Genomic DNA, 14,831 nt, shown 5'->3' on the forward strand with positions numbered 1-14,831 from the left:
TATTTAGTGTTAAAGGGAGGGGCACCACCAAGAACAGAAAAACCAAATATACATGGGAAAAGGGACCGAAGACAGTTTGGTGGCTTGCGGCGATGCCAGCAGCTGGGCCACCCTCCAGCAGTACACCAGACTAACGAGGGAGCGGTCTCACACAGAGGATGCACCACCACACTGAAAATAATGTGGGGATCGGAGGGGTTCAAATACCAGCCAACGGTGAGCCCCGCTGCCTGGCTGGACTCGCGCTCCCAGGAACCTGCTCTTGGAGAGGTATTAAGCCCAAGGAGCCACGCAGACACTGCGACAGCCAGCCCTGGAAAGGAGACACCGCCTATTTCCTGCAGCGTAACCAAAAGAAACAAGGTGGTCTGCAAGGATAAAGAGCAACTGCTGAAATAATCGGTGAGGGCTGGCGCGAAGGGCACGTGTGCATGAATGAGGAGAGCACCCAGCCAGGCACGGCAGGGCAGCCGGGTCTCGCACTCGGCCGGTGCCCGGCTGCGGAAGGCACGGTGCTGCCGGCTGTCAGCGCTTGGCGCCTGCCGGGGGGAGCAGGGAGGGTCACGCAGCTGCTTGAAGGGAGCCACAAACTCAGTGGGGAGGAGTGTTCAGTCCGGGCTAAGCATCCCGGAAGTAAAGGCGTCTGGTGGTAAGCTTGGGGAGGATGATTTTTGGGGGCGATTTGCAATTTCAGCAGAAGTCTTAGCGTCAGCACCAATTAACTTCCTCCCCCAGCCCCATCTGAGACCCAGATGGGAGTAAGCTAGTCTGTCCCACGTCTTTTGGTGTTTGCAACTTAAATACGGGCGCAGACTTTAGTAAGAAATTGTTTTTGTTTTCCTGGAGTCACTCCACATCCTGCAATCGGTGTTTGCAGCACAAAACCCCCATCTGCATTTCTCCCCAGGGTGAGCTTTTTTCACCACATTTTGGTATGGACCACCTGGCTAACTCCAAATTCACTGTATGAGGGAGACAACTAGGCTATCCAACACTGCTGAGACAACTCGAGTGACAAACAACTCAAAGGTAACAAAAAGACTGGGCAGTAATACAGAAATGGGACCTCGCTTCAAATCTCCTGCCTTTCGGTTGCTTAAAACGGAGGTGTCAGAAAAATAGCGCTTGGGAAAAAGTAAGACATCCTATTTACAAGTTCATATGCACTTAAAATACATAATTGAGCCCCGTTCCTCTGATAATGCGTGTTACGCACCCGCAGAGAGAACGTGGCTCAAACGGTCATCAAAAAAATCTAAGGTTTTTTTTCTTCCTTAAAAAAAATAAGTTATTTTAGAGTTAACAAATCACTTGCCAAAGGGAAACAGCTGTTAAACAGAAGCAGTTACTCAGTTATACAAGGGCAAAGAAAGCATCAGTCAATGAGCTTTAGAGGCTTGTATAACGAAGGAGGCAGTTCGAAAAGCTTTCAGAAACTCACTCTGGCTAAGGGTTGTTTGCCAGCTTGCAGTGTGCACCAACCCACATTTAAAGCTCTGGGGTTCCTAATTGTGCCCAGCTGGTGGGATGCAACGGTGACCCTATGGCTCACCCGCCTGTCAGCTGCTGCCAAGGGGCAGTGATGTGATCGCTCTGCTGCAGTCACCGCGGTATCTTGGCGGTAAGTTGGCGGCACGGAGGCGGGAGGAAGGCAGCGTGGGGCGGGGGAATTCGGCCGGGGCTCCCCTCCCTCGCCATGGCTGCGTGGGGTTTCAAGCCACCGCTCCTCCCAGTAATGCTTTCGGCTGGCGAGCACCCGCGAGCTCGCAATGTGGTTTGTAATGCTCAGTGAATTAATTAATTCCTCCCCCTCGTCCCGTCCTCCCCAGGGCTCGCTGCTCTGTGTCCATATCTGACTGCAGGCAACTTGGGACTGCTGCAACCAGCTCCTACCTGCACAGGGTGGAAGCGTAGGGGTCAAGTCCCCCTCCAGCTGCCAAGGCTCAGACCTGGAGCCCAGGTCCAGGTCACACCGCACTGGGGGAGGAGGCAGCTCCAGTCCTCCACCCCCTCTCCCCAGGGCCAGGTGAGACGCCGGCAGAGGCGAGCCATGGTCCTCAGAGGAGAACGATGAGAGCTGGGTGCGGGTTTTCTTGCTGGGGATCTCTGTGGGCGGACGGAAACGGTGAGAGTTTCATTTCCCCATGTTAAGGGGGTGAGGGGGTGGGGAGGAGCAGTCCAAGGAAGTTCAGTCCATCACAGGACGAAAAACAGGATGAGCACCACCAGCAAGATGACGAAGAGGACGATAATTGCACACCACTGCCGTCGATCTGGAAGGAAAATGAAGCGTCAGTCTTCCTGCTTTAACAGGGAAGGAAAATCAGGGAAAAGCCTTTCTTCACTGTACTGCTGGGAGTCCAATTTAAGCTTAAAGAAGCCATAAAAAGCCAAAGCAGCAGCTCCTTTTACAGCACGCCCCACTGCAGCCCACAAGGTGACAGCATTTCACCTCTGGGATACATGCATGGGAATTTTGAGGCTTCTCCCTGACCACGTTCAAACAGATTTGATAAGCTGGTTCAAAAGCAATCAGGAGGAACAAGCAGACAGCTGCTCTGTGTAGCTGCTCGTTCATGGAGTAACCTGTTTGGTAGAGGAACAAGAAGGGGTCTGGTGAAAGCTGCCCAAAGAAGCTCTGCCAGCTTGTGGCAGCTCCCCTTAGGAGAGTGCCAGGAATGAGGTTTCCCCTGGATGTCTTTACACCTCGCTGGCCCCATGCATGCTCTGCAGAAGCTCAATGCTGCATCACCTCTCAGAGCTGCTTTCTGTCCGTGGCCACGTCTGCGATGGCAGAGAGCCCTTGCGAGATGATGGTACAGCAGCGAGGACAGGGCTGCTTACACCCAACTCTGAGCACAGCAGCTAGCCCCAGGAAAAGCCCCAGCACGGGTGATGCCAGGGATAGCAGGAATGCTCTGTCACAACTTTCAGAAGCACTCTGCAACAACTGAAGCCTTTTTCCCAGAGAAAGGGGGCAACAGGCAAGGTTTGCCAGCAGTCGTGCTGCTACTGGGCTACTGGTGACCTGAAGTGCACTGTCAGCGCTCCAAAGGGTCTCTCCAGGGCTGTAATTCCACAACCCCATAAATCCCCTAGCCAGTCTAACCCTGCAGAGCAGGGACAATTCTTCTGACTCGTTGCTGCCTTTGCAAGCTACGCAAGCACCCACGGGAGAGGGGTAAAGGAGGAGGCAACTGGTGGGCACATTGCCAGCGTTCGGAGAGGCAAGTCGGTGGGGGGATTTCCCGGCAGGCACGCCGGGCTTCCTGTTTGCTCTGCCTGCGGCACCCCGCCAGCCCACCAGCATCAGGCACAGCCTTATAAGGACTTTTCTCATGGGCTCAGCCTCCCCCTGGGCGCAGAAATCGCCTCTTTCCTCCGCCAGCTGAGAGATATCTGACAACAGGCGCCAGCAGCCCAAGGGCAGGTGGGATTTGGGAAGGGGCTTGCCACAGGCAAGCATTTGGTGCGAGGGAAAGCCACACACAGTGGCGAGTGTTTTATGGCACCTTGAAAGCTTTTGCTCTGCATGCAGTCCAGGAAACTGCAGCAAAGCAGGAGGCTGCAGAGCTTCCCCTCCTACCACCTAGAGGGGGATTTTCCCACCACGGCAGTAACAGCATAAATAGAAAGGCATCTGTAAATAAAACAAAGACAGAGGACAGGCTGCAGAGCGGTGTCCGGGCAGGAGCAGCTGCAGGGCTTGGAAGTCTTCCCCCTCTCTCAAGCACCGAGAGCTGCTGCCTCCCCTCTGCTCGCGTCTGGGCTGGCTGTCAGTGGGTGGAAGCAAGCAGTGTCCCAGCCCTAAAGTCCAAAGGCTTGTCTCTTCCCTTTTCAGGACGGGATCCTGCTTCCCAGGACCTACCACTCGTCATGTGAGACACTTTGGCGAGCTTCTTCATGACGTTATCAAGCCGCGACTGAGTGCTGTCTAGCTCGTGGGAGAAGTCATCCAGCATCCTGGGGACAGAGAAACACGGCACTGGTCAGCGAGCGGCACGTCTCTTTGGGACTTCTCAGCGTGCTCACACACTGATCAAAACACTGATGTAATTAGTGTATCACACCTCCGTGGAGAAACACAGTGTGGCCTGGTCTCCTGAAAGTACCCAAGAGAGGAAAAAGGAAGCCCTGCTGAAGCAGCAGCTCTGCTTTGGTGGGAAGTCATTTGTGACTCCTGTTGGACTGGTCCACCCTGCATACTCATGGCTGAGCTCTACGTACCCCTGCAAGGTGAGAAGCGGGGGTTTTCCTCCCTTTTAAGAAGAAAGTCTCATTTATAATCTGTGATTAGTAGACTGGTTAGATAGATCTAGGTGCTAGCTTGGGCTTTAAATCTCTTTTCTTGTTCAGGGCTTGCAGTCGAAGCTAAAATCTTGTTCCAGTCATGTATCAAGCAGGAATGAGATTTGCAATTGCTTTTAAGGTGCTTTTCAAGCTCTGCATGGAAGTTACCCCTCTATTTCCTCCACACAGCAACTGTAATGAATCTGAAAGCCTTCCTGAAGCCATGCTTTGTCAATGCCAAGAATCCATTTGAAGAGAAACAAGCATGTCCAGAATCGAGGTACCAATCCAATCATCTCCAGCCAGTGGGACTTTAAAGCTTAACACCTTTAAAAGGACAGCTTCCTTCATTTGGAGTTCTAGGGCACTTGTTAAACCTTCATTCAGTGGGGAAAAACAGAGTTGTAAAAAACTCATTGCAGTAGTTATCTGCTACTGTCTAGCAAGCACTGATGGTTACGTGATGATCTGGAACCAGACACACCACGCTAATCTGCTTCCATGAGAGCAGAAGACTCACGCTGCAAGGCTTTGTACAGGAGGCGGGTTTGCAGTTCCTCCTCTCCATCAAAGGAGACATCACTTGACGAAGGACACAGCCCTCTAGTCTCCTATCAGGCAAGGAAGGGTTTTAGGCATGAACTCTTCAAGTCTCTCTGGAAATGGTAGCTGCTAGTGTGTGTAACTAAAACTTTACGCACTTGTCTGCAAAGGACAGGCACTGAGAAAGAAATCTAATTTATATGCAAATGGTGGATGCAAATTACTTTGTGAGCTACCCTTTAACCCTTTGCGTGGGTGAGGGTTATTTCTAGCTTTAAATATGGACACGAGCTCTGTGCTGTGTGTTTCAGAGCAGCAAGGCAGTGCTGAGAGCTCCCAGGTCAAGCAGTTAACGAGAGGGGCAGCACAAAACCCTGCGGAGTGGGAAAGCACCCGGTATCCCCATTACACAGCAGCTCCCTCCCTCATCTGTTTGCTACTGTTGGTTGCTGAAGCCAAGGAGCTAATCATGTGCCTCAAGGGGAGTGTGCAAAAGGGACAGAGAAGGAAAGGTAGACTGGCAGCTAAGCCTGCCCTAGGTGCAGGCTTTCAAACCAACGAGACTGTGGTTGGAACCTTGCAGGCTGCAGTAAGAAATGCCTTCCACTGCCTAAAATCAAAGGCCGGCTAGGAGCCCGAGGGACCAGTGAATTCAAGGATCTAACAGGGCCAGAGACGTGTGTGTGAAGACCCCCAGCTGTGTGGCAGCCAGCCCCATACCGGGTTTTTGGCGCCATGTCTCACACTTACACTGCTTGCTCCTCCAGCTCCCCGCCAATGCGCTGGGACATGTTCTTCAGCACCCCGATGCTGCCAGAGACCAGCTCCAACTGTTCATCTTGCTGCTCCACAATCAGCTGGGGCCAGAGAGAAGGGAAACAGACAATCAGAGGTCTGCTGCCTCCTGCAGCTGGGTCAGAGCCAGCCGATCCAGTGGACAGATGCTCGCTGCTCAGCCAAAATCAGCCGTGGGCCTGGGCACAGACCTAAGCCACCAGGAATGAGGACTGCGTTCCCAAGAAATGCTGGAAAGTGACAGCCACAGGAAAGCCTCTCCGACATGGCATCCCTGTGGCACAGCCAGCTGCAGTCTCCTGACTTCCCTGGAAATCCAGCCTCAGCTCAGCCATGCCCCCTCCCTTCCCTGCTGCACCCACTGCTAAGATGACTCTTGAAAGCTGCAGGGGCTGGTCATCAAAACCTCTGCAAGCCCCTCTGCCTGCAGCGGGCACCAGGGAGCCATGCTGATGCTGTGCCTGGGAAATGTAACCTGGGACATGCTGCAGCTAACAAAGGGTTAATGCAAGCAAAAGGCTGTGGCAGCTTCTACAGCTAAAAATAGCAAGTCTGGTTCCAAATGTGCCAAAGGAGGAATAGGTCTGCTGATGTTTTAAGTCATTTTCAGGGCACAGTCATGCTGAGGATTAGATTTACCCTAGTTACCTACTTCTGAATCTTTATCTTCCTAGAGTCACTAGGTAAAACTCGTCTGAAAGCCAGGGTGACAACAAGGGTCAGGAGCTTTAGCAGAGCTTACTGCCTCCAAGAAGCTGTCTGTTTAAAGGCCTGCATTTGGGTGGGCTGCTGCAGGCGGGTTTGCACGCTGCCTGGGCACTTCTCCAGAAAAACTCCCCCGGCGGCAGGGAAGCACCTCACCAGGGGCTCTTGCAAAGCCCTTGCGGAGGCTTTCTCACGAATCTCATGTTGACAAAGGCAGGAAAAGGAAGCAGGCACGTGCTCCTGCTCCTAGCCTGTTCTGATGAAGATGCACACAAACAACAGCAAACATCAGCTCATTTTTTAACCAGGGGAAGTTGCATAAGAGAAACGGGCTCTCTTCTGTTTGCAACATCTCTACGTTTCCAAGGATTTCAGCAATCCTTGTAGTATTAAAGCTTTGTGTGCTGCTTCTTCAAGGTCATGTTGTTTGCCTTCTGTACAGACCAGAAGTCCCAGGCCTCAAGGGTTAAAATCTCTGCAGCCAGATGCATCCAAAGCTGTGCTGTACAGGAAATGCAGGTATAGGTATATGCTGCAAGCAAAGGAGAGGGCTGTCAGGCTCCTGGATCCAGACCACGCAAGGACTGGATTTTTTTTTTTGACTCTTGCAGCCTGTACCTCATCCCCTGGCACCCATTTGGCAAGCAAAGCTATTTAGTTCACACGGTGGCAGCTGCCTTACCTGTTGTTGAGCTTGCTGCTCCTCGATGAAGTGTGAATTTGCTAACTGCAGCTCCCGGTCCAGACGGCTGTATTTGTCAGGTCCAGAGCCCCAACTCTGACTCCCGCTTTCTCCCAGGAGCGCCTAAACAGATGCAGAGAGCCCTCAGCAACACCCTTGTGTTTGCTCACAGCCCGTCTACAGGGCGTAGTGGGAAGGCAGACGAGGCAATACTCCTGCACACACACAGAGCATCCTTTTCCTCTTGCTCTACTGCTACTCAGCCAGGGTGCTGTCATGAACTAAAACAAGGCAACGCCAAAATGCAGCCCAATACTGCAGATGTGCCTCTCCAGCAGCAGGAGAGCTGGAATATGACCGACAGATGGTGTATGCAGGAGGCCTGCACAGCACAAAGGATGACCAAAAGTCTGCTCAAGAGGCAGCACGGTGTGCTAGGACACGTAAGCTGGGAAGTATCCGGATATACTGTGTTAACAGATGTATAGCTCAAACTGAACACTGTGCTACTAATGACAGGGGCTTAGGAGGGTCTGGATAAAGTACTTAACCAGTTGAGCTGGCAGTAAAACAGTGCAATATATACCCACAGCAGTGCGGTACGCTCATGTTCTTTGATTCAGGCTACCTGTTCCTCCGGCACGTTCAGTTGCCAGCATACAAGATTACACTTGCTACAGGCTCTACAACCCAAACGGAGAAGCTTGTGCAAAGCCAGCAGATGTGGCTTTCCAGCTGAGTAAGTCTGGTCCCTGGAAGGGGTGTAACACCAGCAACTGATGCTGGAGCATGAACGGGGCCTGCAGGTGAGGAGCTGCACCCTGCGCTGCTAGGAATGGGTGAGGGAGCTCTGCCCACCGGTGCGGAGGCAAGGCCAACTCGTAACGAGACCGTCTCACAGCTTCTGGTTGTGGGCAGGAGGGGATGACTGAGTCTTTGAAGAACCGCAAGACAATGGCAGGTTAAAACCAAGACAGTCTCTATGGTTCATCTGCCTTACAAGGTTTAAGGAGAGGCGAGGAAAACTGACCGTGTAGGAAGTCAGCATGACATCTGGCTTTGCCTGCCCTCAAGACACTGAGCAAGCTCCTGGTTCTCTCTCCAGCTTGTGGCAAGTGCAGCTACCCCTTATTTAACATGGTGCAGTAGCTTTGCTGCAGCTTCAACAGAACGGCCTCTGTTTGCCAACCTTAGCCTGTGAGGGTCAGGTTGCCACCAGCCAGCCTCTAGGACACTGAGGCATGCTGGAAAAGCCGCGGCAGCCCAGGCTTCGTGGTCTGGAGGGAAGGCCTGGGGAAGGGAGAGGAAGATGGCAAGGGGAAGTTAATTTTCCTGGCCAGATGTCGCCACGCGAGCTGGGCCGTATGGTCTCCTGCTGCTAGCAGGAACTTCATGCAAAGGAAAGCAGCAAAATGCAGAGACAGCTACAGACTTGTCTGAGCAAGGGTGTAAGGGACTTTGCTTCTCCAACTGTTTGCCAAGTATGTCAATTAACCCTGTAACAAGCTTAGGAATTAGCTCTGTGCTTCTCAGTAGCTTGTTGCAGTTTGTCATTTTTGCCACAAGTGCCAAGACTGATGCAGCCAGGTAAGTTAATTGTACGAAGTGCCCACCAACTTCTACTGAGTCAGCTCTGGAAGTCAGCTCACAGAGCTCCTGTCAGCCAGGGAGAAGCACAAGCACTATCTATTTCTATTCCTTAGATTACAAGAGTAGACAACCTGAGACTCCTTGAGCTTCTTCCATCTTCTTACATGGCTAACTATTACAAGGCAGCTGTGTGAAAGGATATCCAGCATCTTGGCTCCTAAATACAGCAGAGCGCAGGATTACATTCACTGACATGGATTCTGAGTCTGTTCCCCCCGAGGAGGAGGAGGGAGATTCCCCTTTCTGCAGGATGATGCAACACTGACAGTTGTACACCACCAGAGCTGAAGACAGAGACAGATGGCGAGTGCTGACATTGCTTTGAGAGACAGGCTTGCAAGAGGGTGGCAGCAACAGGCCTGGCAGATCCAGCTCTCTCAGGTCAGCAAAACAGACACGGTTCAAACACACAGCTTCGCTGCAGCATGCAAGCCCCCTCCCAGAACAAAGGCTTTTCAGGGACTGAGCTACAGACAGGAGATATATTGTAATTACAGCTTTTATGCATTTCTGATCAACACTATACACTCTACCTTACGATGTGGGGCCTTGGAGTAAGTGAAAATGGAAGTTTCACCTAACACATACCTTAAGACAACCGCTGCTAGAGCTGATAAATCCTCCTCACTCCTTAAAGTACCAAGCAGCCACTGCTTTCACTTAACTTGCCCGTTTCTGTTTCTCACCTGCCTGTTTTTCCTTTCAGCCAGTGCTTGCATGGAGGAGTTTGACATCTGATCCTTCATTTCCTGTTTGTTCAATGAAAGAAGAAGCACGTGAGCATTGTATCTGAGGTGACAGGCAGCTCTAGGGTGCTACAGGGCTGTCTATGCCCAGCAAGGCTTCTTTGGGGGCAGCGAGGGAAGGGAGATTTTCTTTGAAAATGTGCAGTTTTGAAGAGTCTGAAAGGATGTTGTAGAAAACTTCATCAGAGTTCACTGTTTTACTAACAGTAGAATCAACAGCAATGGGAAACTTGGAAAATATTCCTTATTTACCACTCATTTCAGTCCACTACAGCCAGAAACACTTTGATTTGTATAATACTAGTGTTCCCATTGATAGACTGTAAGGAAGAGTTATGTTCTTCAAGTTCTTGGAAGCTTGTAACCCCCTGCACTTTATTGCCAGTTGCATCTGATTTTCTATCGCATAGGACGAGATAGATTTCCTGCACTGTGGCCATCCTCTCTGACTGCACCTAGGTTTGCTCTTTTACCAATTAAGTTTTGCTGCTGGGTTCCTGTAACAGATAGCTAGCCATGGAAGGCTCCCCATCACAACATAAAGTACTCTAGTTTTTATAGGGCAGATTAGCAAAGTAGCCAATATGATCTAGCAGAGGTTGATCCACCAGCACAGTTCTGATGTCACCGGAATATTTCAGTATGTTTTACTGTTCAGAGCTTTTTTTTTTTTTCAGAGTTTTACCTAAGAGCACCAGATCCCACTCGGTTACTTCTCACTGGCTAATGCACATGCTGCTGTGCATCATGAATTCACTCATGGAAACTGGAAGTCAGCTGTGTAACGCCACTAATTAATTCATTTAATAGTAAGAGACGCTGCTCCGAAACCCATTAGCCAGCAGTTTTCAGCCAGGAAAAGAGGCCCATAGAGTGGGCTTGCCTGATCCTGCTCGTTTGGAATAGACTACACTGAGGGCAAGGCAGCAAGCACACGCCTGCTACCCGAGGCCAGCGCGGTTTTGGGATCAGTTCCCAGGCAGCAAGCCTTAGGAACTGCATCCAGACCACAGGACTGCAGGTAGGGTAACAAGCTTGCTGCCAGCCACAGCAACGCATTTTGTGAAGCGGGAACAATCAGAGTCATGAGGGGCAGCAGAACCTAAGCTATGCTCAGTGTAGCTATTACTAGGGAGAAAACTTCCTAACTAGCAGCTTGTTACCAGGCAGTGAAGCTTTTGGGAAGATGTTTCTTCCGTATTTATTACCACCAAGTTGTTAAAATCCTCCTTTTGCTTCTGAAGTGTGAGCTTAAAGTAAAAAAAAACCAAACCTTCCCAGAGTTAAAAATAAGTCTAGTGGTTGTTTGGACTGTTTTGTAGCGGTAGGAAGTTGAAGTCACAGGTCCGTAACACTAGGCTTTAACCATCTGTCAGTGTTCAAAGTGGGCTCTCTGTTTTTGAAAACTAGTGTTTACAAAAGCATAGGACAGTTGCTATTTCCTTCAGCTCTGAAGGGAGGCTCCAGCCTCCCCCACATCACAGAGAGGTCTTTACTCTTCCTTCCCAGTTACTACAGGTTCCCAGGCTCACTGTTGCAAGAGAGGTGTGAAGACCCAAAGGAGCAGCAGCAGAAAAGGGGAGCATGCCGCAGGGCGCCTGCACCCCACAGCCCCAAACCAGTCTGGGCAGCCCCAGGAGGGGAGCGCACGGGGCAGAGGAAGCCCAAAAAAGCAGACAGCAGGTTTGTTCTCTGCTTTCCACTTCAGCACAGAAATGGCCACAGGCTTTTTTCTTTTTAATCCCCTAATCACTCTCCCCCTGCCTTCCCCACACTCCCATCCCAAGCCCACGTTGCTTACCCTGACCACCCGCCGTGTGCTTGTGATGAAGGTTTTCCTGATACCCAGCTCCGTCGCATCGAGGTTGAATTTCCGTGGGTTTGCCTCAACGATGCGTAGGCAGCGAGTCAAGGAGTCCCCATCAGCAGTATTGGGTACACACACAGATACACAAACCCTGAGCGTGCTGCAGTGAGGGTCTACCAAGTGGCCATTGCACTGTGCCTTTTCCCAAAATTTGATTAGCAAAGTACAAAACACTGGAGGAAAAAGCAGGCATGGCAGGAACATGCTGTGCAGTACACGAACCAGTGTGAGGTTTCTCTCTTGCGCTTTTATTGGTTCTCTGATGCTGCGCAGTGCTTTCAGGAGTGTTCAGATGAACACAAGGGAAAAGGATTATTTCTGGAAGCCAGCCTAGAGTCTGACTGATTACAGAGAAATCCAAATTCATACAACACAATAGGCTTTCTAGAACAAAGCATCTTAGAATATACCTTGTCAAAAGGAAAATAAAAAGGCAAACGGAAAATCCTTTTGCTGAAAACATTTGCCTTAATTTCTCATTTGCAGTTTGAGAAAAGCCAATGTAAATGCAATATTAAATCCCATAAAGTGCTGATTTCTGCAAAAAGTAACTACTGGCAAGTACTGGTACTCAGCTATTTAGTACAACTTGGGAACCACAGGTCCGTGCCTCCGGAGGACCACAGAAAGGATATTAATTGTTTCATCCAAGTCTTCCAGGTCCCACTCGATGCTCCGCAGGTTGTTCCTGAGCTCATTGGTGGTCCAGTCGATTTCTTCTCTTGTAGCAATGGAAGGATCTTGCAAGAGCTCCGTCCACCTCTGGAAGAGCCCCTGGGCGGTGTTCACGGCTTTCTGCACCTCCCTGCAGCCAGGGTGATTAAAGAGAGACGAAGGGATTAGGAGTTGCTTCGCAGCAGTCACAGCAGGACAGCCCCGTGTCCAGCTGAGCAGGGAAGCACAGCTTCCTCTCAAATATTTTTCCTCCCAAACAATTTTTAGTTTACTTGTAAAAAAAGGATTCGCCCTCCCTGCTGGACAACCCCGTCTCTTGTTGCAGCACAAAGTGCTGAGCAGCAACAACTTACAGGTCGGCTTCTAATGCAGGGACCTGTTTTTTTAGGGGAGGTTTCTGTCGAGTGTCACGCAGGCAAGCCAGGGCAGAGTGTCTGAACATGGCTGCTCTTTGGCAATTAACGTTTCACATTCCTCTCAACAGCTTTTCTCTGAAGACTCTTCACTACCTAGGTGAGATACCCCAAGGGCACACAAAATCACAGGAACTGTCCCCACAATACAGCCAGGCAGACTGTTGAGTGCAGCATTGTTTATTTTAATTTAGCATTAAAAAAATACACAGCTCTACTACACTGGCTTAGGGAACAGAAGTCTTTCCTGCTGCTCTAAGCTTTTTGGAGACAAGTGCATTCACAGCACGGGAAGGCAGCTATGCTGACGCCACTGAACACTGCTTTGATGGTCTGGGGGAAACGGGTCTGTAAGTTTGGGTCACGGTTCCTCAGTGTGGGTATCTGTATCTACAAACTCTGTGGTTCAGAGTTGTTCATGGGAAGCCAGGACAAGGGATGCAGATGAGACCAGACTTTGCTGGTGTGAAAGGTGGCTACCATAAGCCCAAGAGCTTGCACACAGCATCCACGTAAGATGCAGGGGTTTATTCCCAGTGAAGGAAAGCAGGTTATCGGCAGGGGAAGCCCAGGACGGACGAACAGAGCCCACACCCGGCAGGGGTGCCACGACTGCAGCTCTCTTTATGTCACGCTGTGGCCTGAAGTACTCAACTTTGCTGTCTGAGCTGCAGTTTCTTGGCACCCTGACACGTGTCCCTCCTCGCACACCCACAGCTCCGAGTCTGCCACATCCAGTGCCCTAAAGTCAGCAGCCCACACTGAGGATCTGGAACTTCATTTCTTCCACTACTTGCTAACAAAAGTTTTGGGTTTTTTATCCATCTGAGCATACTTGGGGAAGTACCCACAAGTAGGAATTTAAAGCAGAGCTGAATGTCCTCCGATGGGAGGAGTTATGAACCCCAAGAAAGCAAACTGAACACAACGCGGGCGGCCTCCACCAGCCCCCTTCCACTCCAACCTGCTGGGTAATAATTAACACTGGGAGCGGCAGCACGTCCCCTCTCCCCTCCCAGTCCTTCCCTGCACAGCGCGGGAACCTCTCTGGAAAGTTTGACAGGACGTTTGCTCCCCACCCATTGCAACTCGTAGTTTTTCCCCTTAGCACCAGTTCAACCTGGCATTGTGATTCCCTTACCCTGGCTGCACCAGCAACCCTTCCCACATCTCTTGCGCTCACACGGCTCTCTCCACTGCTTCCCTATGAGCATCTCCACTGCTCCGGACCACTGTTTCACCATGACATGGGTAGGAGGCTGGCCTGCAGCAGAAGGTGGCTCCAGGGTACTTTTTAGAGACTACGGTGCTTTCACCCTATTAATTATAATTTTCCTTTTCTTCCTGCCTTGGTCACCTTTGGTTTGCGTTTGCCTTTGTTCAGGCTCTTTTTTTGCTTGCTTCCTCTCGTGGCCACCATCCACGCTGCAGTGTCCTCCCCAGCTTGGTCCCTGCTTCTCTCCATCTATCCACCTGGACACCGCAGCCCTGGCCTTTGGGGGACGGCACTCGCCAGCCAGCCAGCCCCTCTCTGCTAGCTGCAGGGTGACATTTCCCAAGCCGCTGCCGCCTCGCTCCACCGGCGGGGGCATCTGGGCAGCCTGTCCCCAAGCTGTGCCGGCAGCCTCGCCTGCAGTGAAGGCAGCGCCGCACCTCCCGCTCCCCCTGTACCCCCGCACCTACAAACCCCGCTCCGCGGGTTTCCTCGGCCCGCAGAAACGGGGAAGGCTTCGTCGTGCGGGGAGGCCCGGCTGCGGCCCGACACCTGCCCGGCACGGCGCCCGGCCCCGGGGCCTTCCCCGCTCGGCCCTCGACGCCGGGCACCCCAACAAGGCCCCCAGACCCCTCCCCACTCAGCCGCAGAAGTGGGGAGCGGGACGAGGCCGCCATTTTCCCCCGCCCCGGCCGCCTCCACAGACCGCCCCCCCCCGACCGCCGCGCACCCCACCCCCCCCCGCCCCCCCATTCCCGGGGCCTCTGCTGCTGCGGGGCGGCCGTGCCGAGCCCTCTCCACCCCGTGCCCGCGGACACCCCCGATCCCCGCCAGCCCCCGGGGGCGCGGGGTGTCTCCCGGGGCCCGGCGCTCACCCCTTCACCACGAAGAAGGGGTCCTCCATCGACATGGCGCTGCCCCGCCGCGCGCCCCGGCCGCCGCGCGCCCCCCGCCACGCCCCGCCACGCCCCCACGGCCCCGCCCCTTCGCTGTGCCCCGCCTCCCTCCCACGCCGCCGCGCGCCTGCGCAGGGCGGCGAAGTCGCGCTCGCCGCCTGAGTCGCGCGCCGCTATGGCGGCTGCCTCGTGGAGCTGGGCAGCCTCGGCGGGGAGCCGCCGGCACCCGGGGAGGGGGGGCTGCAGGCCCGTCCCCCCCCAAAAGCTGGGGCGGGCAGCGGACCCCAGGAGGAGTGTGCTGCTGCGGGGGCACGGGACCGATCCGGGTCTTCCTGAGGGCTTCTCCAGGCCCGGGG

At 52.7% G+C, this 14,831-nt stretch overlaps 1 protein-coding gene across 2 annotated transcripts; it reads right to left on the reverse strand.

The window, feature by feature from the left end:
• Positions 1-1,985: 1,985 nt before the first annotated feature.
• On the reverse strand, positions 1,986-14,507 carry STX6 (syntaxin 6). Of its 2 annotated transcripts, none has more exons than XM_086753880.1 (8): positions 14,455-14,507; positions 11,914-12,083; positions 11,213-11,307; positions 9,352-9,414; positions 7,016-7,138; positions 5,584-5,690; positions 3,869-3,963; positions 1,986-2,273 (listed from the first exon to the last, which is right to left on the reverse strand). In XM_086753880.1, the coding sequence occupies exons 1-8, from the start codon at positions 14,487-14,489 to the stop codon at positions 2,197-2,199; spliced, it is 765 nt and encodes a 254-aa protein (XP_086610006.1). In that variant the 5' UTR covers positions 14,490-14,507; the 3' UTR covers positions 1,986-2,196. The 2 variants fall into 2 exon arrangements, with proteins under 2 accessions (XP_086610006.1, XP_086610007.1); XM_086753881.1 differs by having other exon boundaries at positions 11,213-11,296; positions 11,903-12,083.
• Between the last annotated feature and the right edge of the window lie 324 nt (positions 14,508-14,831).

This window comes from Chlamydotis macqueenii, chromosome 8, assembly GCF_036417535.1.
Source record: "Chlamydotis macqueenii isolate bChlMac1 chromosome 8, bChlMac1.mat, whole genome shotgun sequence".
Lineage (NCBI taxonomy): Eukaryota > Metazoa > Chordata > Aves > Otidiformes > Otididae > Chlamydotis > Chlamydotis macqueenii.